The 27,740-nt window shown below is 34.7% G+C and overlaps 1 protein-coding gene across 1 annotated transcript in view; it reads right to left on the reverse strand.

Moving 5' to 3' along the window:
* Positions 1–25,826, reverse strand: part of Thsd7a (thrombospondin type 1 domain containing 7A) — a 403,918-nt gene extending 378,092 nt beyond the window's left edge. Inside the window, exon 1 of the mRNA XM_046422471.2 lies at positions 25,431–25,826. Within this exon, the coding sequence (XP_046278427.1) occupies positions 25,431–25,605 (175 nt within the window). The 5' untranslated portion in view covers positions 25,606–25,826. The remainder of the gene's footprint in view (positions 1–25,430) is intronic.
* Positions 25,827–27,740: the final 1,914 nt, after the last annotated feature.

Genomic DNA, 27,740 nt, shown 5'->3' on the forward strand with positions numbered 1-27,740 from the left:
GTAACATATTAGCAAACAATTTAAATAGCATTTTTTCCATATATTTCTCTATTTAGCATGTATATTTTTGTTTAAACTTGAAATTCTAATTGAATAACTTTTATAATCAGTCATAAAATATTACTTTGTGTTAGCTGCAGGCATATGAATTAGAGCAGGTTACTTTTTAGTTACAAGTGGATAAAAATTCTACAGTACTGATATCTTTTTTATTTGTGACTTAGTATTATACATTGTTTTTCTTTGCATTGATTTTAAACTATATCAACACTTTAAATGTGTAAACTATAACATGCTCTAAATTATATCACTTCATAAATACATCAGGAAAACATTAATGCTCAGTTAATAAAGCTAGCACATTTTGCATACTAACAATGCATTTAATTAGAAAATACAGATTACTTATTCTAAGACACTTTATCAACCTTAAGTAAATAAGTATAAACACATAGTGTATAAATACATTCATACCTTATATCATATTCCTGGTTGTCATCCTTAAACATTCAGTTGTACTGCTATTGACAGTAAAAGATGTAATCAGCATTTGGGTTTTATCTCTCATATTTAAATTTCCTATGCATATTAGCATAATCTGTTTTTCACTTAATAATTACCATACAAAAAATTAGATCCCACTGGTACAGTATAAAAAGAGTATTTGTTATATGAGGAACCATTATAGGGAGAGGGATTTTAAGAGTTAGATATGACGATAGAGGAAAAAAAATTCAGTTAACCCATTACAATTATTGAAGCTCAAGATCACACAATTAATTGGCAGAATAGTAGATCTTGCTATTATAGTACAAACACTCTAAAATAACATAAATAAAACTGTCATGCCCTACTTTGGGATATGAAAACATTTTGAAGGTGGCTAATTGTACCACAGATATATAGGTGCTGGCTCCCCTATTTGTCTTGGTCACAGGTGGGGGGAGTGGGGTGCAGAAATTCAGACACAGAGGAATGGGGATTGCCTTTAACCTACCAAGAGGTGAAGACTGCAGGAGTCTAGAGAGCTCCTTGCCTCTAGCAGTTCAGAAAGTCATGTTGCTACAGATGTACCTTTGGGTAGTGGTATATGTCTACAATGGTATGTTATTCAGCCTTAAATCAAAGAAACCCTGTCATGTGTGACAACACAAATGAATTATGCTAATTGAAATAAGGAGAACAAATACTGCATGATTCCCTTTACATAAGGTATCTAAAATTGTCCAGCATAAGCAGAAAGTCATAGAAGCAGAATAAAAAGGTGGTTGCCAGGGCTGGAAGGAGAAGAAATGGGAAATTGAAGGAATGGAAAGTTTCTAATGTGAAAGAGAAGAAGTTTAGAGGTCTACTCTAAAGTATAACTCCTCCAGTTCATAATACAGTATTGTGCATTGTAGTATAGTTAAAGAGAATAGATGTAAAGTTGTATTCTCACCCCATCCCCAAAAAGCACACAAGGAACACATGGAATTTTTGGAAATGATGATTATCAAGGGTATATTTCCAAACTCATAGATGTGTATATTAAATGGCACAGATTTTCACACATCAATTATACTTCACTAAAGCTAAAATAAAAATGATGTTGCTATATGTGATAACGAGTTTCTGTAGTGCTTCCTGATTTTGTTGTTGTTGTTGTTTACCATGAGCCACTCTTTTTTATGGACTACAACTGCATTATGTGCCTAATGATAAAAAAAAAAAAGTGAAGTACAGATGAGTGAATTGAGCCATAAAGAGCTTAAGAAACTTATCCCAGGCAGCAATACTGAAAAAAAGCCAGAAGCAGAATTTTGACCCTGGTACAGTAGGGTTCAAAATTTCCATTGATGCTTAAAATATCATAGATCCATATTCAATAATCTACACTACTGTATGATTTAAAATTTTAAATAGCTACACCTTTCCATTAAAAGATTAGCATATATAACTTTAAATATGTGAAATACTTTCCTGAAGAAATAAAAAAAATGAATAAATTTTGTTTTTGTTTAGAAAAGTAAGTAGCTTGAAGATTTTTCTTTTGTATCAGAGAGAAGAAAGTCAAGCAACAGTAACAATGAACAAAAAAGCAAACACAAGATATCTATAAGTTAAAATTACATTAAAAATTTTAATAGCAACAATTTTAAATGTTTGTGATATTATACTGGGAAAGAATTTCTACCACAGTAACATGTTTAAGAATATACATGCAAACTCTAACACTGAATATTTATTAGGAGTATACTTCAATCAATTCACTTAATGATACTAGTGTTACCTTTACAGAATGACTATTTCCCATTTCATAAGCAGTATTTGTGATTTTTCTGTTTATTATCAACAGCTTTTCTATTGTGCATAATACAATCATCTCTAACCACATCACCTTTGTGCTCTTCACAAAATGTTTTAGTCTCCAAGAATGATAGTCTTTTTCTCTGAAGGCTAAAATTCCTGTTTTTAGAATGCAGGAATCATTTCAACTCCTTATTTCTTTGCTTCATGCCTAAGAAGTAATTCAAAATGTTTCCTTCCTAAATCTGAGACCCAATGTTGATGTTGGCATCATTCCTGCATTATCCTTAGCTGAGGATTTCATATAAATGCACATACTACTGGACTACTGAATTAAACTCTCTTGATGTGTGAACAAGGGATGTACATTTTGAATATTTCCATGTGTTTCTTATACAGAAACATATCTGTTTGAGAAACACTATCTCTGTGTTAGAAGCCTTGAGACTCAAGACCTAAGATTTTGAATGTGTAGTCATTACACTGTAAAATGCCAAGGAGGAACATAGTAAGAAAAGTCTCTGGATCCATGGCTAAATCAGCTCATTTGTATTTAGGAATAAATAGAACAAATAAAAGGGTATGTTAGAAGGAGAGACACTGGGTTAAAAGTGGGATGGGTGCTAAGTTGCTGTTTCTGGTTCTTTTCTTTCCAATCTGTTTTTCTTTGGGCAAGTTAGTAAACTTTTCTATGATAAAATTGAGGATATAGTACAAAAATATCTCATAAATAAACTCTTATGTGTATATGTGTTAAATTACTTGGTGTATAATGCCTAAAACTAAATACTCATTAAATATTTCTGTTCATCATATTCATCCTTCCATTCAAGCACTCAATTGGATCTTCCTTTAAAATGTGTTAAGCACTGTGCTGTTACCAAAGATCAGTGATGAGTATAGTATACTGTTCTACTGGGTAAGAGAACAACTTGGGGATGCAACTCAGTGGCAGAACAGGTGCCCACCATGCACCTGTTCTGTTCTCATAGAGACTTGTTACTGCAGACATTAACCAAATAATCACACATATTAAATACATATGTGATAAATCTAGAAAGGAGGTAGGTAGAGTTATAAGAATACAGGATAAGATAATCTGGGAGAAGACCATGTTTTTTCAGAAAAAAATCTGAATGAAGAATATGAGCTAAGGGGGTTGGGACAAAGAAAACAGCATGCTTCTGAGCCCTGGGGTTTCTATAAAAATCTTTTGTTTTGGTGGCCATATTGGTTGGCTTTTTCTGATTTTGGTCTCTCCAATCTGTTTGTCTTTGGGGAAGTTAGTTAACCTTTCAATGTTTAAATTTATTAAATCATACTTCATTTCCTACATTGCTATGGTAGATAAGGATCCATGTAACGCAACCTCTGGTAACATTTAATGTAATTTTTAATTCAATGAAGTATTTCTCAGTTATAATTATATTTTATATAATTTATATAATCACTTGCTGATCTTTAATATATACTAAATAATATATATTAATATATTGTGTACACACACACACACATATCCACACACACATACATACATCAGGTCTGTTTCCCTAAGAGAATCAGTGGTGAGGCTGGGTATAGATAGCAGTGCTTTCTAAAACTTCCTCAATAATTCCAACTTTTGTCCAGAGTTGAAAACCAGTGTTCTAGCACACATCTGGGTGTATAAAGATGACAAATTGTTTTAGAAACTTCATATTTAGAAAAATCGTGGACTGATTAATTTATCTTCTCCAAGAGGCAAGTAAACAAATTGAATGTTATTAAAATTATTTTGATTTACATTGATGTTTTGGAAATCCAAATAAATACTTAGATTTAGTGATTTCTTACAAATTATCTTTTTGTTTCCCCTAAAGACTCTCCTAAAGAGAGTTTGCTTTTATTCCAAATTACTAAAACAGGGATTTAAAAATATGTATTTGAGTATCCTTTCCTTCATAGCAAGACTTTAGGCATAGTATGTTAGCACTTAGAATTCTCTGTGTGTTCTTGAATTTAAACACTAAATATTTTAAAAATTAGATGTCTAACCTATTTTTCAGAAAACATGCATTTAGCTATATTTATTATGAATTTCAAAAGTATTAGTTTTCTGTAAGTGACATAAAGAACAAATTTCTTCATACACAAGAATGTTTCAAAAAATCCAAGTATAGACTTCAAACCCAACACAACCAAAATGTAGATTGTTTAAACTTTTGGGAGATTTGTTAAATGTTTTATATGAAGTATTATATAGTGTTATAATCTGCATGGATTATATGGATCAAAATAATATTTGTGCTTGATAAATCATATTTTATGATATCATGTGACCTTCAATTCCGAGCTAATGATTAAGGCATTACATTTCTTTCTCCAAGAAAATGAAATCCAGGTTTTTACCACCATTCCTTAGTGCTTTAAATATTGTGAATGTATTTTCGATACTTCCATTGTTTGTTTAATGAGTTGATTATTCAGTCCCCATTTCTGTAGGCTCCCAATACCCATCTCTAGGCTGAGTCCAGGGCTCATCACTGTGTCTGGGGAATGTCACCATAGACCATTGGCCTGGACTTTTCATGTCCTCAAGTCCCTTAACTTTGGCCATGTGCACACACACTTCCTCCATTATTTAATACTGAAGCTTTCTTCATTGCTAATCACCTAAAATAACATATTTGTATTTCATCTCATTCCAAAAGATGTTTGAAGGAAACAGAGACCATCTGCTTTCTGTATCCAACTGAATGATCCTCGTTATCAAACTACTAATTTAAACATGATTATTATTTATTATTGTACCTATAGAAGAAGTACAATAATATAATAATATACTACTTTGTTTACCCAATTAAATACACACACTTGATATTTTGCTTTTGTCTATAATTCTGTCTTGTTAGTGGCAATATTTTGTGAAAAAAAATACTGATAAATAAACATCTCCACAGACTTAATGGTCTCTCTGTATTGTGAGTAATATTCTAATTAAGGGAATTCTTCAACACCTCTTTAAAGCTTCTTGAAAGAACATAGTTTCCTTATGTCACACACAGATGAAAAGACTTGCTGATAATTTTATTCATTCACATCTCATTATATGGTTTAGAAATGTCACTACTTACTTAAGATGTGAAAGAAGTAACAGTGATTTGAAGTCAAATTTAGTCATATGCAACTTGAAACATTAAAAAATATCAAATACCATAATATTTCTATTCAGAAATGCTTTTATAATATGCTTAGATTCAATATTATTTACCACTATTGTTAAAATACAACTCAGAACATAAATAGGTCTTAATATTTCATTTGACTTGACTGTAACTAATAAATCATTGTGCAAAAGATACACGAATTATATTTCCCTTATTGGATAGTTTCAGATGTTTGAAAGGGCAAAATGGCAAAGATTCAGTGATTGATGCTTCATTTTTATTTTGACCTTCATTCAAAAATCAAAAACAATTCTCTATCACCTTTTTTGACCTATAACTTATCACTTCAGGTTTTCTCTGTGATAACTAACACACATTTAAATTCTGTAAGCAAATCAATCTACTTAATGCCCTATGATCAGCTGAATAATTTATATATGTCTTCCCCACAGTGCTAATCAGCCCTGTATAGGTCAGGAACTGTAGCTCCACTTCACATTTTTAAAACATCTTTAATTGTGTTCAGACCTCAGTTTATATAATTAAATACCACATATATATATTCTTTACTTTTAGGATGAATAAAATATATAAGTAGAAATAAACCCCTAAATTATTTTCAAAAGGTATGGTAAATTCAAATTTCACATTTTATTTTAAAACCACCAGGAATTAAAATACTCAAGATGCAAAATTTGAAATTTCTAGAATATGGACTATCCAGTTTATCTTCCCAAAGAAATGGTAAAAGGGAAATATCCTAGAAATATACTAGGATTTAGTCCTAGTATATAGTCCATATAGCTTAAAATTCTTTAGTATATATAGTTTAAGAAATATTTTTGGTATAGAATTTTCTTAAGAAATGAAAAGGTAAGAGAAATGGTAGGGCTCCTTGTATGGGGGAAAAAAACTTTAAAACAGATTGATTGTTTCATTAAAATAGATTGATATTTAACCCCCTCACTTCTTGTATGATCAACTGATTTCAGACAAGATTATTGTTCAGTGCTGGAAGGGTCATGGCTGGCTGGTGAGCTAGCCAAGACCTGGAGGAGAGGCCCCAGTGTGCAGCTGGTAGTGTGCAAGTGCCAGCCCCCAGGCGCTCCCCTCTTGGCTGCCCAATTTGTGTCTTCAATTATACTTTATCCACTCAATATCCTGGTATCTTTAGATCTTCCTTCCACTGCTAAACTCAGATATAATTTCTTATCTGCAGAAAATACTGAGTGCAGCTTTATTCTTTTTATACACTGACACCTCTCTCTCTCTCTTTCTCTCTGTCTCTCTCTCATTTTAGATTTAATAATTTACACTGACATTGTGACATGGACCCAAGTGACCACCACTAACTGCCCTTTTATTCTGAAGTGTTTTTGACAAAAGCAATGTCCCTAGGTGTATCTTTAGCATTTTTGCTAAGGAAGATACTTTGAACCTGTTCTTCAAGCCTTCTTGATAAGAGAATATATGGGTAGATGCCATAGTAGTGATATAATACAAACCTGGTATCAAGACCTGTGAGGGGCTTACAAAAGATTGGGGTAAAGTTTATTTGTATCAATAATTAAAATAGACAGCAGTCAAGTTAATAGCCTGAAATAAGTATTTAAGAGAGGTGCTCTCTAATTACACTACTTACTTGGTGTATCAAGAGGGACAATAGTTATTCATTTTGTTACCAATCAAGTAAAAACCTGCTTTTACATGAATAATTGATATGGGAAGAAAGAATAAAAGAAAGTAAAAAGAAATTATTGATTTCTTTCAACTTTTTCACTTGAAGATTTATGTAACTGTAAACTAAATTAGAGCAACAGTAAACAATGTAAATTTTAGCCCCATCCAAACCCAAACTTAATTTGAATAAACTAATTTAGATGTGGCTTGAATTATAATAACATTAATTTAGGACTGAAATAAATACATTATGTTTTCTATTTTTCAGGAACAGATTTATAACACCTAAAGTTTGGTATAATACACTCTCTGTAGAACATCATCTGACCTGAGTTTTAAATCAATGAGTATTTTGCTACAACTCAAATATAACAAGCTGAATTCAGGGTTTTTGCTTTTGATTTAAAAATGGTTAGTCTCCTGCAAAGCTAACTTTCTAAGCCTATTTTCCTCAGATCGCAGTTAGTACCATAGTACTAATAATTCTAAATGAAGTAATACAAAAATAAATGATATTAAACAAATAAGACAAAATGTTGTCAGAGCTATAATGACACTCTTTCCAACCTAATATTATAGGACCCTGCTTATTCCCAAGCCCAAGTACTGCAGCAGGCTTCTCTCCCTACTCCCACACAGGGCTGCAGAAGCCTTGCTTTTTCTCCCTCCCAAACTGCTCTACTCATGCCAGAGTTCTAGCCTCTCAAAAAAATTTGGAAACAGAAAAAAAAAAAAAAAAAATATATATATATATATATATATATATATATATATATATATATATATATATATATCTTGCAAATTGAGATTTTTCATATTAGAAAAAGTTGTTAAATATTTATGTCCAGTTTGGTTATGTGAAATAGGCATCTTTATTCCTTACTAGCTGTTGTATGTCGACTGTAATAATTTCACAATCTATATTAAGAATCATAAAAATGCTTATCCCATGAACTAATTAACTGCACTTCCAGGAATGGATTACAAGGGAAAACTCAGAGATGTGCAAAAAGGATAGACCTACAAGAGGGTAATTGACAGTATCTTTTCATAACAAAAAGAAAGCCTAAAAACCCAGGATTAAATACTAAATACCTAATCCACATGTACATATATGGAATATATATTGCATTAAAATATCAAATTTGCAGTGGATATTTAATGAAATAAGAAAATCATCATGAGTGTTATAAAGCAAAAATTGTGATATGAATTTCTGAAATTTAAAAGAAATTTAAGTGATTAATTTATTTTTCAACCATGTATGAACACCAAGTATGTAACAGATGTTGAGTAACAAATGAATAAGGCCATCCCTGATGCCTCAAGGATTTCACATTTTAATCATAAAGGTAACAGTCATATAAACAATAAGATACAAGAAGTTACACCCAAGAAATCATTACTAGTACTTTGATACCAGTATGTACTGAATGCACAGAGGTGCTAAGGAAATGAAATCAAGTATTGTTAAGTACTGCTACAAGTCAGGGAGATGTTTGAGGTAAATCTTGACAGGAGACCATATTTAGATTCTGTAAATCCTCTTCCCTTATACTTCTGGATGAATGTTGACTATCTCCCACTTTGAAGAAAATATTACATTTTATTACTTATAACTATCCTTTCCTTTCTGTGTGATTACCTCTGACTATATAAACCCCATACCACCTTACCTCACTTATAGGAGGATTTTCACAGCCTTATGATCATAGACTTATGAATTATCAAATTATATAGTTTATGAAATGATGCAATAAGAATCATGCTAAACATTACAGTATGCACAATTACAAGTCAGTGATAAGGAATTTTCTCATCTAAAATCATTTTAGTAATTTTGGATCTTGCTTACTTGCTTGCTTAATTCTAAGGTCTAATGTGGATACTAAAAACCTATTTCTTATATATACCTGTTAATGTGTTTTCCCATTAAAGCCTCCAAATGAGGCACAGGTACCAAAGCAAAAAATGGTGTGATACAGGATACAAAATATAACTGAAAGTTGTATCTATTATTTGATTTTAGTTTTTGATATGTCTAGGTTCATGTAGAAATTGGGAGTTCTGAAACAGTGGGCTTGACAAAGATGTTGAATGAACTGACCATTTGATCAAACATGGAAAAGCAATAGGCCAGGAGCAGTCGGTATCTGGAACAGACAATTCCACCAAAACATTACGGACTTAATGAAAAAAGAGTACCCAGGTGCTGCTCTTAACATAGGCAGATTTAGGAGGGAGGAAAAGAGGTAACACAGAGGAAACTTGACACTGTTAAGAACAGCAACATGGACTTGTTCAGGGCTTCTGGGTAGGGAGAAGACTCTTGAGAATGCAAAAGCCACTCAGACAGTTATTTCTTTATTCCTTCATCTTCTACCTGCCAGATTTTTGTTTATCTTTTCAAGGCCAGCACAACTGTAAATGTCTGTCAGGACTTTCTTGGTGGTCAGCTCAGAGTAATTGATCACTCATTGTCAGTGTCCTCAGAGTACTTCAAACACGCCTCTCTGATAGCCCCAATTATCCTGATTTATGGCTGTTATGTCACTGTATCTCCTTCAAAGATAGGAGTTCATCAATGACCAAGGGACCCAATCATATGTACCTCTATCTCCCCGTGGTAAGACAGAATCCAGCCCAGAGTTCAGTAAAATGTGTGTACAATAAAGAGAGGGGCTCAAAGACACCATCCCTAATGCTGATACCACTAATATGCTTGTAACAGATTAAAATGGGTCCAGGGAGAGAAAAATCGCTTTGCAGGAAAGATGAAATAACAAAACACTAAAAATTGATCTTTCCTTTCTAGATGAATTAATATGATAAAAAATAATAAGAGAAATATTGAAGATATTTACACAACCCTAAGAACAGTTTTATTTCAGCTCTCAAAGGTGTGGATGTAAGTAGGTTGGTAGGGGTCACTGTAAAATTTTCAATGTAGGGAATCATTCAGAAAGATACTGATGTTATAAAATGTCTTAAAAGCATATAATTAAATTGGACTAAAGGACTCCTTAAGTCTGGTTTAATTCTGCATTCTATCAACTAAAAATTTCTTCCAAGATTTTCTGCAGCTCTATTATAGCAATAAATTTTTGTTCATCAATGAAGACTCTGCTGTGCTTCACTTTTGAAGACATTTAAGCGTCTCGATAAACTGCAGATTAAATTATGTGGTTTATGATGTTAGTGTTAAGTGCACTTTATTGGTTTATAATATTTTGAAACTTGGTGATTTGTGTGTAATGTCTCTTCTGTCCATTAACCAAACTTTGACTAAAAAAGAAAATTTCCTGTGCCCATTAACCAACAGAACTATAACACACACACACACACACACACACACATACACACATGCACTCACATGCACACACAATAGACATATACCATGATAGGTATGCAAAGATCTTCAAAATGGAAATAACACACCAAGTTTCCTTTAAAATTGCTACTTCTATGCTTAAAGGAATAAAATGCTTTATGTGATCATGATGCAATTAGGAATAGCTTGTCACCCATCTATCTCATCAAGAGACATTTGACATCAGTCCAATGTTTAGGATGAGCCAAGCATATATCTGAATTCAAATTAAAAATCCTACAGCAGTGGTGGTAAAAGAAACCTACCATATAAACCCCCGAAAGTCATAATCTTCATCACTTTTATCACATGCCCTAAGTATCTTCAAAAAAGTCATTTTTAAAGTACAAGAGACAGAATGAGAATATTTCCAAAGCCTATTTGCCATACTGCTTGCAAAGAAATTCATTTGAATAAATTTACACTAGTTCTTTTTACCTGCAATAATAAATTTCAGCTCATTTCACAGCTGTATCCATATAGCAGTCCACACTGAATATATCAGCTTAGCTGCTTGCAGACAAATATAATGAGGCAGGCAAGTTTTCATTTGGTCTCTTTCTGGGAAGAAAGGGAAAACTACAGCTGGAATGCAAGTATCCCTGTACAGGACATTGCAAAAGTCAGCATTTCTATTGTTGATAAATTTCAATTCAAGAAATTATATCAGCTCACATGCTTGAAAGAGAATCCCTGAAATTAAAGGTAGACTGCAATACTGTGTCAAGACACAGTGCAAATGGTCAGACAAGGGAGGTTGAACAGCAATGAAGAACTTTAAAGAGAAAGTTGAAGAAACCTGGGACTGTGTAAGAGAGGGAAAAGACTGGGTGTGTGTGTGTGTGTGTGTGTGTGTATGTCTGTCTCAGAGAGAGTGAAAAAGAAAGAATGCACTGTGGGGTATTTTGGGAAACATAAAGGTAAAAGAAGATTTATGATGTTCAGTGTAAACTCCTGTTTTATTTTCAAGAATATCCACAGTAAAAATCTATATAACTTTTTGAAAAGGAAAGAAAAAAAGATATCAATACACTGAAACTGAACATTGAACTGGAACTTAAATTAACACTTCATATTTTAATTTGGTATATATGACAGCAGAATGCATTTTGATTCATTATACACAACTGCAGCACAACTTTTCATTTCAGTGGTTGTACATGATGTAGCATCACATCATATGTGCAGTCATATAGGTACCTAGGGTAATGGTGTCCATCTCATTCCACCATCTTTCCTGTCCTCATGCACACTCCCCATCCTCCCTCCCCTTTGCCCAATCACAATTCCTCCATTTTTCCCACACCTACCTCTCCCCATTATGGATCAGCATCCACTTATCAAAGAGAACATTCAGCCTTTGGTTTTTGGGGATTGGCTTACTTAACTTAGCATGATATTCTTCAACTCCATCCATTTATCTGCAAATGCCATAATTTTATTCTCTTTAATGCTGAGTAATATTCCATTGTGTATATATACCACAGTTTCCTTATCCATTCAGCTATTGAGGGGCATCTAGTTTGCTTCCACAGTTTAGATATTGTGAATTGAGCTGCTATGAACATTGATGAGGCTGTGTTATTATAGTATGCTGATTTTAGGTCCTTTGGGTATAGACCAATGAGTGGGATAGCTCAGTCAAATGGTGGTTCCATTCCAAGTTTTCTAAGGAATCTCCATACTGTTTTCCACATTGGTTTTACCAATTTGCAGTCCCACTGGCAATGTATGAGTGTTCCTTTTCCCCTCACATCTTCGCCAACATATATTGTTGTCTGTATTCTTGATACTGCCATTCTGACTGGAGTGAGATGAAATCTCATTGCATCATAAAGCAATATGAGGATATCCTTGTATTTGATAATAAGGCAATAAATTCTTTAGATAAAAAATATTATTAATATGTCACATCTGAAGAAAGTATAAGAATAAATTATAAAATCTCAAGAACACTATTAAATTCTCAGTCAATATACTAAATAGTTTAAATATTTACCAAAATACAAATCTGTAATCACTTACTGTATTTTCCTATGCTCGTTAGAAAGCATTAAATCCAAATTTCTGTCATCAAATATTATTACAACCTAAAATGCTAATTAAAACCTTTGAGACTTACTCTTCACAAAACCAAAAAATATTTAATCTTGGCTTCTTCAATTAAATGTATATTGGAAGTATATCTTAAAATATATTATAGAAAATTTCATTTTTGTGTATATCACAACTAAAAACACCAAGATAGATGCTCCTGGCTTTAAGTGTTTAGTAAAAATGAGGTATAGGTCATATAAACCTCTGGCACCTCAGTTTCCTTTCACTAAAGCAGAGGTGTATTACTTCTTGCTCTATATTAATTAAGTAACTATGAGGAATTAGTAAAAGAACATGCAGGCATGAGTGCTTGGAGAATTATTTAGTACCAGGAGACCACAAGGAGATGTTGTTATTCCATCCAGCAATTTAAAAAAAAACAAAAGGGTGACTTCCAGAATGGATTAACATTTGTATACATAGTTTCTCTGCACATTTTAAATAAAAGTGATAAAGTCATCCTGCTTCTTGAAATCATCACCGGTCTCTTACCCAAATTATTATTTTTCTTTATTGAAGCCATCACTATCTAATCACACAAAAATCCAACAGGAGCTTCTACACATCCTAAAAAGTGTGCTCATAATTTTTTCAGATTTTCCTCTTAAATGTTCTTTTATTCTATGACATATGTTCCCTGAGAACATTCTTATATTTTTTAGCTACTTGGATTCTAAATAAGTTTTCTTGAATGGCAATTGCATACTAACTGAAGTTCCCAGAAAATATCTGGATTGTTGCTGTTGGAATTTTAAAATTCATGGCTCAAATAATCTATCATTTTCTCAAATGATAAATATAATCACCGTAAATTGCCATAAGATCCAGCATTACTTCTTCTCGTAAGTATATATTCACAAGATATGAAAGTATATGACCACCCAAAAACTCATCAACAAATGTACATAGTAGTATTATTCCAAATAGCCAAAATGTGGAACTAAGCCAAATTTCCACCAGCTGATGAAAACAAAATGTGGTATACTGATAAAGTGGTAGCATATTCAGCAATAAAACCCATGATATATTGAGATAAGCTGCAATATGGATGAACCTGGAAATCACCAAGTCAAGTAAAAGCCATTCACAAAGGTATAATTCCATTCATATGAAGAGTCCAGAAAAGGCGAATCTATAGAGACAGAGAGTACATAAGTATCTGTCTAAGTCATCATGTGATGGCTAAGGGATACAGGTTTGCTGTAAGGAGAAATGAAAATGTTCTAGAATTGATTGTGGTGATGGATGCACAACTCTCTGAATATACTAAAAGCCATTGAACTGTACACTTTAAATAGGTGATTGCATAGTATGAATTATATCCAATAAAGCTGTTAAAAGAATGGCTCTCTAGTAGCAATCCCAAGTACTTAACACATGGCCAACAAAGGGAATTCATTTATATAAAACACAAATGGCACAAGAGTCATTTTTTTCCTGTAATTTTCATATTTTTCATATAATACTCAAATTAAGTTAGCTTTGAGATAATGCTGTCCAGGTGGAAAATTACTTCAAGAAGATTGATCTTGAAAGCTCTGAAAACTTTCATCATGATTCAGTACATCATAATGCTCATGATTCTGCAGTGCTTGATCAACCAAGGTTGAAAACCCACCCTGTCTGCTCCGTAATATTTATTCTCTGCTTTTGGAACTTTCACAGCTGAAGCAGTTCAAAACTAGGTCTCTTATAAAACAAGCCAGGGGAGCTGAAGAAGTTACATTAAATCTTACAGTAAGAGACAAGGAGAGAAATGTATCTTAGCAGCAGTCAAAGCTTTCCTTATGAATTATTTGATTCCATAAATCCAAATCCATTTTGATGACTCTCCCATTAAAGAGATGCAGTCACCACTGTAAACTGTCAGAAGGAGCTGTTTTATAGAGCAACTGAACCTCGTGATCTTTGTTGCATTTCCGTGATGTCCTTATCAGCTCAGGGGCAGCAGATGCATTGGTCCTATCTCCTCTCACCCCACAGGCCCATGAACTAATGACAAATGAAGCACAGTGGATGCAGAAGGGTGATGGCTAGAAATATGGCTAATCAGATACTTGTATTTGAACATGGTGTTCCACATACTCTCATGTAGTTATTCTCTAAAACTAAAAAAAAAAAAAAAAGTATCTTTGGAATATATTTTTCACCCACATTTTAAAGTTTCACATTGTTCAAGGTTTGATATAATTTGTCAAAGACAGAGTTCTTCAAACAGTGCCTGGTAATTTTGGCCCACTAGATATTGCTGTGTTGTCCACTGATACTGGAGCCCTCTCTCTAACCAATGGCAAATGATGGGCCTGCAGCAGGGTTACAGTAAATGTGTTGCTTCTTAGTCAACCAAGTCTACAACAAAGGTGAGCACAGCCACCCTCAGACCATGCCTGGGCCACTGCCCTCATCTATATTCTCTATAACAGATCTCTCAGAGAAATAGTAAATTTAAGGTTTATTTATTTTAATAGTGTTCTAATGAAAACCACAGAGGAAAAAAATGTCAAAAATCTTAACTAATTAATCTAAAAGAATACTACTGCTATATTTGAAAGTATATTTAATTAGCATTATTTAAGATGGTATTTCTCCTGGAAAGTTTGCAAGGAAAATTATAAGTTAATTTAGTTGAACAATCATAAAATTTATAAATTCACATTTGTCTTAACATTAGTAAATGTATTCTTTCATTGCTGGCAATATTTTACCCAAACAAATATACTTGGTCTCAGACAACAGCAAACACAGGCCAAGCTTCTTAGTATTACAGCTGATACAGCCATCCATCTATTCATTTCTCCAAATACATGCCCACCCTTCTTCCCATCCCAACTCATTCCCTCCTTCTTCTTCTTCTTCTTCTTCTTCTTCTTCTTCTTCTTCTTCTTCTTCTTCTTCTTCTTCTTCTTTTTTGGTGCTGGGGATTGAACACAGAGCCTTGTGCATGAGAGGCAAGCACTCAAGCACTCTACCAACTGAGCTATATCCCCAGCCCAACCCATCATTTCCTTATTTTTAATGCCACAGATTTCTGAGTGTCACTGTATATATGCCATTTCATTTCTTCACAAGTGTTCCTTCTCTACCTGTAATTCTTTTTATAACTTTGGTCCATTTTGTAAACTTTTTTGAAACTTGTGCTTTATGAAAGTTTTCCTTCTGTCTCCTGTGCAAGAGAATCACCCTCTTCTGCTATTCTACATCTATATATGCTTCTATTTTTTTTGTAATAAGTTCCTTAGCTAGAATCACCTATTTATACTTAATAGGAAACTCCAGGAGAGAGAGGTTCATGTGCTATTCATGTTTGCTCACCTGCACCTGCTACAGAGCTTGCCATAAAATAGACACTAAACTCCTGCCAGTTCTACTTAATTGAACCTGACTGACACAAACTGAGAAAGGAAAAGGTCACCTAATTCCAACTATAGATAGAGTCACCTGAAGTTGTTCAGTGTGTTGTCTCTGAATAAACTGACTCCCCTAGAAAACAAAAATATTCTATGTAGTTCTATTACCAGTAGTGCCTTAATGATATCATAATCAATATAAACTATTTACAAGTTATCTGTTATATAATTGGTATGCATGGATATGCTGGCAGACAGATATTATTAGAAGAAAAGTATTTCTTAGAAATTGTGCAGGCACTGCAGTTTCTAGACATTATTTAGGCACAAGAGTGGCTAACACAGGAAGATGGTTAGACATAAAAGAATCTTAAAATAAAAGCTCTAAGTTAGTGGGAGGCAATTCAAGAACTTGTGTATTAAGAGCTTTTATAAGAGCTGGTTCTTGATGAACATAAAAGTTAGCACAAAATTATCTAAAACAAAAATTTAACATAAGCATTTGTGCAATTAATGTTTTAGTTAAGTACTCATAACTGCACACATTTTTAAAAGCCATTACTCTAAATATCATATCTAGAACACATTTTAGGATGTACAACTTCCACAATGCCAGATAAATTATGATGAAGTTTCATGTGGCAATTTAACCATAAATGATGGTGTTATTTGTGTATGCATGGCTGCATTTATGCATATATGTATGCAGATGTATGTGTGTGAATATACTTGTAATAGTTCATTATTGTTCTAATCCTATAATAAATTTACAAATGCTTCCTAAATTTTAGAAAATGTGCAGATTAATGAGTTTTAAGGCCTTGAACAGTTAAAGAGCCATCTTTTTTCCAAGTGAGAAAACAACACTTCAATTTCATTTGGAAGATTTGAATTATAAAGTATATTGAGGAGGACATTATACACATATTAGACATTGCACTTTGTATTATAAATTATACATATATAATATGTACATTGCATTTTAGGAGAGGCAACTTTAGTATTAATTATACTATTAATTGTCCCTACTCACAACATCACAGGATAAGAAAGTCTTGCCAAGAATATTCTCAGGTGTTTCCACACAAAGGAATTTTGGAATATACAGTCCCACTTAAAAAGTCACACCTTCAGCATTTTCAGCAGGGCAAAAAGATAAGCACAATCACAAGTAAAAATAAAACTCTAAGGAAGAATGTCTCTGTACTTAAAAAAACTATACTTTAAATAACTTTTCCAACAATAAGGCTGAAGGGTCTGCAATAATGCTGTTGATTCTGACAACAGGTAGAAATTGGAGCAATGTGAGATATAGAGAGGCTTGAGATGCACCCCAGATCTAAGCAGGAAAAGTCAAAATGAGGAAGGAAAGCCAGGGCACAGACTGTCCCAGTGAGAACACATTAGCAGTTCACACCAGGATCACACCCAAGCAAGAGTTACTATCTGCTGAGTATTGACTTGTGCCAAGTGCCATCTAAGTATTCTACAGGTTTATCTCAAGTTATCCTAAAAATGATCATACCTAAGGTATGGCTGAGGAACACAGGCAAAAAGAGCTTAGAAGTCCTATTCTTAACAAATGACAAAATTGAGTCAAGATGCACATGTGTCTCGCTCAAATATTTGTTATTGTGTATCTCGTTTTATTTTGCAAACGTATGCAAATGCACAGAAGTGTATATTGATTTAGGTACTTAGATATCATGCTTCCTTCATTCCAAGCTATGGATCCAATTATTTGAGAAAATCTCTCACTGTCAGGGGAAGGTGCTTGATAAAGTAGACATCTGTGACATTTGTAATTGCACGACATGATGTTGGAAGAGAAAATAAAACTAACCTTTAAATAATGTGACTTAAATAGCCACTATCTGTGTTCTGATGCCACTTTTAACAGGCACATTATATAACATACCTGCAAACACATTCATCTACAATACTCAGAATAGCCTATCACTGCTGCTGCTATCATAGCGCAAGAAATTACTTGTTCCCAGATTGCACACCGAGGAAGCCCTGCACAACTTAAATTATTTCCACTATGCAATCAATATCTTATACATTTGCTTGAGGAAATTAGGTTTCCATCAAAGTCTCTCTATATTTCTAAGGGAACTACTTGGGAAGTGTACTATGTTTCTACCTCTATGCACACAGAAGATCTGCTTCAGAGTCACAGTTCAAACAACTGCTTTCTGGTGGTGCTCAACACATTATGTCAATAAAGAAATCTCAGTAGCAAGTTGCCTGGACAACTTGGTTCCCACATCAATTTACCAGGACTTCAGCACAATGTAGCTCCACTGTTTCCTGCACGTACAGGATATTTTTCCCCAGCCCATGGCTTCCTCTATGCAATAGCATGGAAATGTAGATATATAGCCACATGATTTATTAACTAGATCAGAGTCAGCTAGAGATATGGCAGGCATGTACAGCACTGGGTGGGGAGCATCAGAAAAACTCATTTATTGAAGGTGGGGATGCAAAATGATACAGACATTTTGGAAGAGTTTGGCAATTTCTATTAAAAGCAAACACACTTGCTACATAATTCAACAGAATGCTCCTTGGTATCTACCCAAATAAGTTGAAAATGCATATCCACACAAAATGTGTATATTCAGACTACCAGCACTTGAGAGCAACCAAAACATAGATGAATGGCGAAGTAAACCTTAGAAAATCCATACAATGCAATACTATTCAGCATCCAAAAGAAATGACACAGAGAAAAGATAAATGCTTATTGGTAAATGCAAAAAGTCAGTCTGAAAAGGGTATATACCATATGATTCCAACAATGTGACACTGAGAAAACACATAGGGCAAGAGTTAAAAGACAAGTGGTGGCTAAGAATTTGGGGTAGGGGAGGTTGTGAAGGATGAATAGATGGAGCACAGGAAATTTTTTATGGCAGTGAAAATATCTGATAAAATACTGTAATTGTGGGTACATTACAGTCTTTATATATATTTCACAATCTACAGATGTATCATACAAGGAGTGAACCCTAATATAAACCACAGAGGTTAATTAATAATGTATCAGTAATGGTTCCACAAATATAACAAATATATCAAATTAATGTGAGATTTTAATAATATAGGAAAATAGGAGGATAATGGGATAAAAGAGAACATAGTACTTTCTGCTTAATTTTCTGTATTAGACTTCCTCAAAAAGCCTATTAAAAATAAATTTAAAAGAAGCCAAAATCATTTGCCCATTTTCTCACAGTCTCAGTTTCCCCAAAAACTTTAGAAGTCATAGTTTTTCCTTTCAACAGGCATGCAAACTAACTCCTTCTGCGTGGACCATTCATCTCTGACATCTGTGACTTAAACTCCCCTAACATTACTCTACTACAAGTGTCCTTTGGAGATTGTTGTCCCCATAAAAGAAGTTCAGTTTTATTTTCTCCCCAACTGCCCTTGTTTTTTTTCCTGTAATATAACTGATGCAATAATATGGAACCAATATTTATGATTTCATATACTAAACTGTGCAAATATCAGTTAGCTCAATATTTCTGAAAAATACAACAACATCCTTTTGGTTGGATCCAAAAGCATCAGAAGCAATAAATAGGTTGCTTTTTAGCATAATTGTTTCAAATTCTGTCATTTTCCCCAACCCTCTAATATGCTTTTAATTGTTATATCACTTCCTCTAAATATAAACTTTCTTATTGCTTATGTACTTGGGAACTAATTGCATTTTTAAAAATTGTCTCATTCATATTAGTGCATTCTTAACTGCTGGTGTGAAATTCTGATAAAGAAAATTTAAAAAGATCTCTACCTTATGGCTCACACCTTGAATTCACACTCTGTGCTGTTCTTGTGACAGGAAAAATATGGTTTCTCAAATGCTATTTTGCCAATGTGCATTTCATTAAAGATCTTTTGTTAATATCATATGTTTTTTATTAATTTTAAGGAAGCCTGTTTTACATATTCATTAGACTAGGGGACTGCACTGTCCAACATCACTGTTCTGATTTATATCAGAGGCTGAAGGGCTTTACTTCCTTTTGAAAAGGCCAAACCACAGTCACACTTCACCAATAACCTAATCCAAATGTCATCATCTCATCCTAATGCCATCAGACAGTTCACAATGTGACAATATGGGCAGAAAAAATTCTGGTTATATACAACCCCATGACACCCTTAATCTTAGCCTTCATGTGACTTCTGTCATTTTGCAAGCCAGGCAGCTACCTACAATTCACATGAGGGGCAATCTGAATTACCACAGTTCTATTAAATATATTGTAGCTTCACAAAACTATCTGATTGACTTTTCCAATGCAAATAATCATAAATTCTTAAAGAATTTTTGAGCAATAATTGTGTTACATATACAAATAATTTATCTTACCTTAAGACACTTCTTCCTATAATTATGAAAATGTCTTAATATTATAAATCTCCAGAAAATACTTGTTCAGCCTTAGCATGTATTGAGATAAACCAGTCAATAGTCAAGGGACTAGCATCTTCCACCATATTGGAGATGAAAGAATAATGTTTAGCGAGATAAAATAATTTAGTAGGTAACATGGATAGAATATTCAATCCATGTTGCTCAGGATCAGCTGATCTTGGTGCCCACCCTATGTCCACTCTTGTCAATTCTCCTCCGTCTAATGAGAAAACTTGAGTCACTTTCTAAAAGCAAGTTGCAAGCACAGCTGAAGCTCAAAACACTTGTGATAGGATAATGCTACACACTTATGTATGATCACCAGGAATGATAGCCCTCTCCCCTTTACTACTTAATGACTAGAAGAATTGAGAGGGATATTTTCCCTTACACATTACAGAAAATTTTATATTCTGATTAATAAGACCTATAATATAAGCACACAATAGAAAAAGTAAAGAATAATATTTGTTTTTATTTTAAAGAACAAAGGTATAGTTTAATGCAATTAATTGTGTAAACAACTCTGCAAATGTCAATAATAGTATTGTCTTGCACAGAATTAACCTAGTTCAAAAATGTTTAATTTGAGGAATATTCTCCTTGAGAGAGAACTCATACCTAACAAAAACCCCATCACCTGAATTCTGAAAAATGGCTAGTAGGTTACATGTTTCTTAGATTTCAATGTAACTTTGTTACATTAAATATAAATTCGATTATCTTTTTAAGAAATTTAAAAAAGGAATCTCTATGAGAGACATTGATAAAAGTTTGATGCATTCAATATTTCCTATATAACTCATGCTAAGTCAATCACATTTTGCTCAATTCAGTCCATTGACTCTCAGTTTGGAATTTCTAAATGGATATAATTAACTACAATTATTATGAAAACATCCTCATATTGAAGAATAAAAAAATTACCAAACTCTCTACTACTTAGAAATCATGGTAGTTATTCATCTTTCATATTATAAGTACTTTACTTTTGTATATATGAAATAAGTTTTCTAATTATTCAAATACAAGTTACCTTTCAAATTACAATGACATAAAACTTGATACTTTTAATTTTGTATTTCAATAAATATTTTCCAATATCTTAAATTCTGAGGTTTTTCTCTACTATAAAACAATAAAAGTGTAGTCAGGAGACTTTATGTTCTTATTTATTGAACTTATTTAATACTATACCTTTTCAACTATGTTATTAATCAAACAAGTGTAGATGTCTACCACTATACTGCTCATGCTCTTTCCAAAAGCACTGCTTTCCTATCAACTTCTCATCTGTCTTACTATTTTCTAAAATATTTTATCATCTATTTCCTAACCTTTCTGAACTTTTCTAGTTTTTGCCACTGGCTCTTTTATACAACACCTCTTCCATTTAGTGTCTATTGACATTTTCCTTAGATCTTTCTCAGCCACTTTTATTAGTTTCTCTTCTAGGTAGCTCTTAAAAATCTCAATATTCTTTTTTAAATTCATTTTTATTTTTTTAGGTACTAGGGATTAATTCCAGGGCTTGGTGCATGTTGTACAAGGACTCTGCCACTGAGCTAGATCCCTAGGCCCTAAAATATCAATATTATTTGTGAAGTGTTCTGGCTTCCCAAAATTTTCCCAGTATCCACTTCTCAGTATTTTCTTCTTTTAATGAACTCCTCACTCCCATGACTTGAATTACCATGTACTTATTGAGTCCCAAGTTTACACCTTTGGCATAATTCTTCCTCTTACTCATTTACTAATATTCCCATTAAAGATAATCATCTGAATAGGTCATTCATTGCTACCTCACGTTCAATATATTTTATTAAAATTATATTTGTCTTCCCAACTGTTAGTCAGACTTGCATATCTGTGACCAAAATATTTGATAAGACCAACTTGGTGAAGGGAAAGTTTATTTTGACTCAAAGTATCAGGGGTTCAGTCCATGGTTGGTTGAATCCATTGCTCTGGGCCCAAAATAAGGTAGGACTTTATAGTAAAAGGAGATGAAAGAGGAGCAAAACTCCCTTTGTGGTGGTCAGGAAAGGGTCACAGAGAAGATGAATGCTTCCAGGGCACACCTCCAGTGACCCACTAACTCCAGCCACACTCTAACCATCCAAAGTTACCACCTAGTCTCACAATCCAATCATTTCTAGTCTCACAATCCAATCATTTCTCCTCCAAATATTCCTGCATTAATACAGGAGCATTTGGGGGACATCTTATATCCAAACCATACTGCCAACCCTAATAAATTTGCCCTTCCTCCTTTCATAGCCTTTTCTACCTCTACAGGCATAATGGAGACCTTGATGGCATTTTTTTCTACTCTCCTTGGAGGGTACAGTAAGAACTAGCTTAGATTTAGCGTACGTTCCCTGTAACCAACATATTATTGATCTTCTACTCAGAGTTTCCAATGGCTTTCATCTACTTGTAAATAAAATTTCCACGTCTTTTCCATAGTTTTCTTTCAATCTAGTCCCAATTCAGCTCATGGGTGTTAAATCTTTTCATTCTTACCAAACTTCCTGCACATGAACTGTGATAGCCACTGCTTTCAAGATGTAGTAATGCTGTCATCTTTTTAAAAATTTTTATTTTCTCTCTTCCCTCTGCCTTCCACTCTTACCTTGGTAAAAATTCAACTAATCCTTCCATGAGCAAGATCAAATATTAAATCTTCTTTGTAAACTTTCATATCTCATGTATCCACTACATAACTTATCTAGTCTGATAATGTTCCATTCATGAGTATGGTATGCCATGTTGCAGTTGCATAGTCACACTGGTGTTTAAGTTTCTCACTGGCAGACATCCTATCCCAGCTGTTCATCCAGTGTGACCTCCAATTCAATAATCTCACCATTAATGTGGTTCCCTATGAACTTCTATACTAAGGTCAAGCTAACATCACTGGAATAGGCATCCTGAACTATCTCCCCTTTCTCTACCAGTTCCCTTCCTGCCTTACTTTTCTTTTGTTTACATTAAATGTCTTCATTTTCATCAAATGATAAACATATGATTCTGTCACCTCTATGTCTTCATTTATAATGTATTTCTTTCCTTTAAGTACTTTCTAGTTATCCCAAGTACTTTCAACTCCTTTATAGATACAGTGATGTCTCCTTTCCCACTGGGGGAAAAAAATGAAGTGGTCATTATTTTGCTCTTCATTTTATTCCACCATGTTTCCGCATCAAACCAAGGATCCCCATTATAGAGGCAGCATTATTATCCTCATCATACTAGCTTAGAGTTTTCACATAAGGGTTACAAAATTAGTCTCCCACAACAACTTATTTGATCTTCACAACACTGGGGAGATAGAGTTGAAAGAAGGTTTTAACACATTTATATGCAGTTGAGAAAACCAAGGGTCAAAAGTTAAGTGAACTGCCAACACTCCTATAGCTATTGGAAGCTGGAACTGGCACTCAAATCAAGGTCTCCATCTCCTTGCTCCTGAGAGCTTTCCACTATTTTAAGCTGTTTATTGGCTTGTGTTCCCACCATGACATTTATGTTGACATATATTGGCAACTCAGACGCTGTACAGTGAATGTTGTCTAGGCTCTCTTCAATCTGAATTACTGCTTGGCTTTTGTAACTTTGATGGTACAAATTTCAACTAGGCAGGTACAGCTTTGTCCAACACTTATTTACCTTAGAAGCTCTTACCAATCTTCCAGATAATACCACTTAGTGGTAAATTATAGTATGATTAGTGTTTCTTATTGAAAATGAGATTTTGAAAAGTAAAGCCATGGCTTTAGCAACAAAATAGCTTCAACTCTTCATTTTAAATGCAAATACATTAATTTGATTTCTTTTGCATGCATTAATCAATCAATCTTTAAAGTGTTAGCAAGAATCATTTTGCTTTTTCAAATATGTGCGGGTAGCTTTAAATATTTCATGGCAAATTCTGTGCTTTAGCTTTAAATAAATTTCTGATTAATATAAGTTGCTGGATAGATATAACTTCTTTGAAAATCCAAGGTATTAGTGCAATTGATCTGTTTCTTCAGCAGGGCAGCAGAGATGGGCTGAAGCCAGGAAATAGAGGACTCTTTAACTTGTTTGCAACCCCAAGATGAATACAGACTTCCCCCTTTCTACCACATCCCTGTTGATGTTTAGGGATTGCTTTGGAACTCTTAAAACATCTCCAGCTCTAAGCAACAGAAATAATCCTTCACCTCTTGCTTTTTTTCTATGAACACTGGAAGTCTCAGGTTGGCTAAAGAACTCTCAGTGTCCTTTAATGGACAGTGAAAGCAAGCCCGCAGGAGAGGGGGTGGTCATTCCTCACTTGGTATTGTTTTCCTGCTTGTCACCGCTTGCTTCACTGTGACTTTCAAACACCTCTCAGGGAAGTACTGAGAGGCAGTTAGCTATTGCTTTTGTTGGTTGTTTGAGAAACAAAGCAAAAGAATTCTCAAGGAAGGAAAAGTTTATAAACAAACATCCTAATAATTATAGACTTTAAAAGTCACGTCACTCATTACAAATTGAACTATGCACAATCTTCCTGGTGAGTGCCTTGGAGTACCCTTTGCTTTAGACTGTCAGAATTGCCCTCACTTGTCTTGTTTCGAAGTGTCCCACATATCACAAAGCTATACTTAACAAAATCAACTCTATATTCATACATATTGCTGCACTAACCATCCTGTTTGCCCAGAGACAGAATATAGACTGGGGCTAAACTGCTTGTTCTTTGCCAGAAATGTATGTTAGGAACTCCTAATAGAACGAGAATCCAGAGGTTAAAAATATTGCACTTCATCATGAAAGTGCGGCGTTGTCCTCATTAACTGCAGAACTGCGAGAGAAATATCATTCCAATGACTCACTGTTGCCTCTTTAGTTGTTATGTTTTTCTTTCCTAAGAGCATCGGACATGACCTAATTTGCTTGCAGGATTCATACTTTTTATCTTACAATCCCAGCACAATCCGGCCATCTAGAAGCACCAAGGTCCCTTCCGGAGCCCAGCAGCTCCCTATCGTGGACCCAGATGTGAAGATGGAAGGAAGGGACAACTCCATGCCACTTACCAGTCTTCCACAGATAGAGGGTGGGTGCCTCCGCCTCTCTCTGCACCGCAGCCCCGCGGGCGCCCGGGCACAGCAACAGCAGGAGCAGTGGCAGCGGCAGCAGCTGCAGGACGCCCCGGCGTGGCCTCGCAGCGCCCCGGCTCCTGGACACCGAGCGCTTCCTTTGCAGCCCCATGCTGCCCGCAGCCGCTCCAGGGTCCGGATTCGCAGTACGTTGGTTCAGCAGGGAATTTTTCTTTCCTTTCGGAACGTCTTCCCAAGGAGTACAGAAAGCAAAGCTCTTTCCTCCTATTGTTCGTTTCAGATGAAAAGGAGGGAAAGAGCATCTAACACCAGGGAACAATAGCGTCCGTGGTGGCCGTGGACACAGCCGCCGCCGCCGCCGCTGGCGGGGATGCTGCGGTCGCTGCCATTCCGCGCAGAGTGGCAGGTCCGTGCAGCGAAGGAAGCAGCCGTCCGCAGGGGGCCCCAGCTGACTGAGCAGGTCCGCGAGGTCTGGGAGGCAGCGCAGCCCCCGCCGCCAGCTGGAGAGAGAGGAGGGGGGCGTGAGCCGAAAGGAGTGAGAGGGGGCTGGAGGCAGGGGGAGGTGAGAGCGCGAGGGCGAGAAGGGGAGCCAGGAAGGCAAGAGCCGGCCGCCAGGCAGCACCCAGCCAGGGCATATCCGCCCAGAGAACTCCTGTGCACATGGTGCGGCGAAATAGGTTTGTAAGGGTACACCAATAAAAAGGATCATCACCCGGCAGGCTTCAGAATGATGAATAACTGCCATTGAAATTCATCGTCACCCAAGGAGTCAAAGGGTAGATCTAGTGGCGTGTTATTCTTGGTGCATATTTGCACAAAGCATCGGTGTTGATAATGTATATTTAAGCTGTGGCTTCTGAATTACTTTATGTGAGAAACACTATGATCAGATATAGAAAACACAACTACTACTTGCTGCCAACATGCACTTAAACTCTTTCTTCATTGTTGTTTAACTTAAAGTAAGCCATTCTCTTTTTAAAACTGAATTCATACTTAAGAAGCATGTACAATGCTAAGTAATGACATCAATAAAATTTCACGAAAACTAATCATAAAATTATATTTCGGGTATGAAACAAAGTACTCTCTCTGTTAAAAAATACACTACTTCTAAGTATCCAGAGAGTTGTGAATAGAAACAATAGGGCAAATTAAGTCAGTAACATTGTTTGAATAGCTCCTAATTAGTGAACTCTTTTCTTAAAATTGTGACAGAAATTTCTCTTAATACTTAGTGTAGAAAACCCTCTTTCATTATCTAAGTTAGGAACCACATGGTTTTGTGTCTTTTGTTCTTTGTTGTTTTCACCTTCTTATATCATGTATCAATAGAAGAATGGGTGAAGTAAAATTATGCTTTTTACTTTCTCCCTTTCCCACAGTAATAATTGTTTATTATTAATTTATTTCCTAGTAAACCTAAAATCAAGACACTTAGTCAATAAAAAAAAAATGTATCAGCAAGCATAAAGCCAAAGAAAACTCTTCTCATCTGGTTAGAAATTTTCTGCCAAATAAAATTAAAATTTTAAAGCAGGAAAACAACTTAGAGTAAATTTTATGAATTTACTCCAAGACAGAGCAACCCAGGGTTTTAAAAGGAGGAAGCTACTGTTTCTGAAAGAGGAAACCTTCCATAAGGCTCCCTGGGGACACTTGTCATTTTGTGGTGCTTTCCAGACACAGCCCTCTGCATGCATTAGATTAAAAGCAGGTTTGATCAAATAATTCCCAGGTCCTGCCTGTTTAAGTATTCTGACATCAGAGGAAATTAGCTTCGTAGAAGGTTGCAAATTTGGTCTTTGTTTACTTTTCACTCTGTTAGGCCTCTAAGAGGGAATTAAAAGCTCAGAGAGCCCTAGCTCTGTGTCTGTGATTAGGAGAGATAAACTAGTGTGGATTACTATTTCTTCACTGGCAAAAAACAGGCAACAATCAAAAGATTATAGGTTGATAAAGAATACAAAGGAAGCCTGATCTTACCTAATGTACAGCTCCCAGAAGGAGTACTTCTTTCAACAGTAACACCACAGAGGAAAGTGAGACTGCTATTGCTTCCTGGGTTCTGCCCTGGTCAGGAAAACTCTGTACAAAACCACTCCACAAGAAGCATTGTCCTACCATGTCTGTTTATATTTCTCAGCTATTGTTCATGTCCAGAGAATCCTCTAACTCTGACATAGGGAGAATGCACATTGGAGGTACTCTGTTAATAATAGCTATTCTAAGTTTTCTTGGGAAGCCCAAACCTATTCACCATATGGAAATTCATTATATAACACA

The sequence above is a fragment of the Marmota monax genome, unplaced genomic scaffold (assembly GCF_021218885.2).
Source record: "Marmota monax isolate L192 unplaced genomic scaffold, Marmota_monax_Labrador192_F-V1.1 WCK01_AAM20220418_F8-fsc00027, whole genome shotgun sequence".
Classification (NCBI taxonomy): Eukaryota; Metazoa; Chordata; class Mammalia; order Rodentia; family Sciuridae; genus Marmota; species Marmota monax.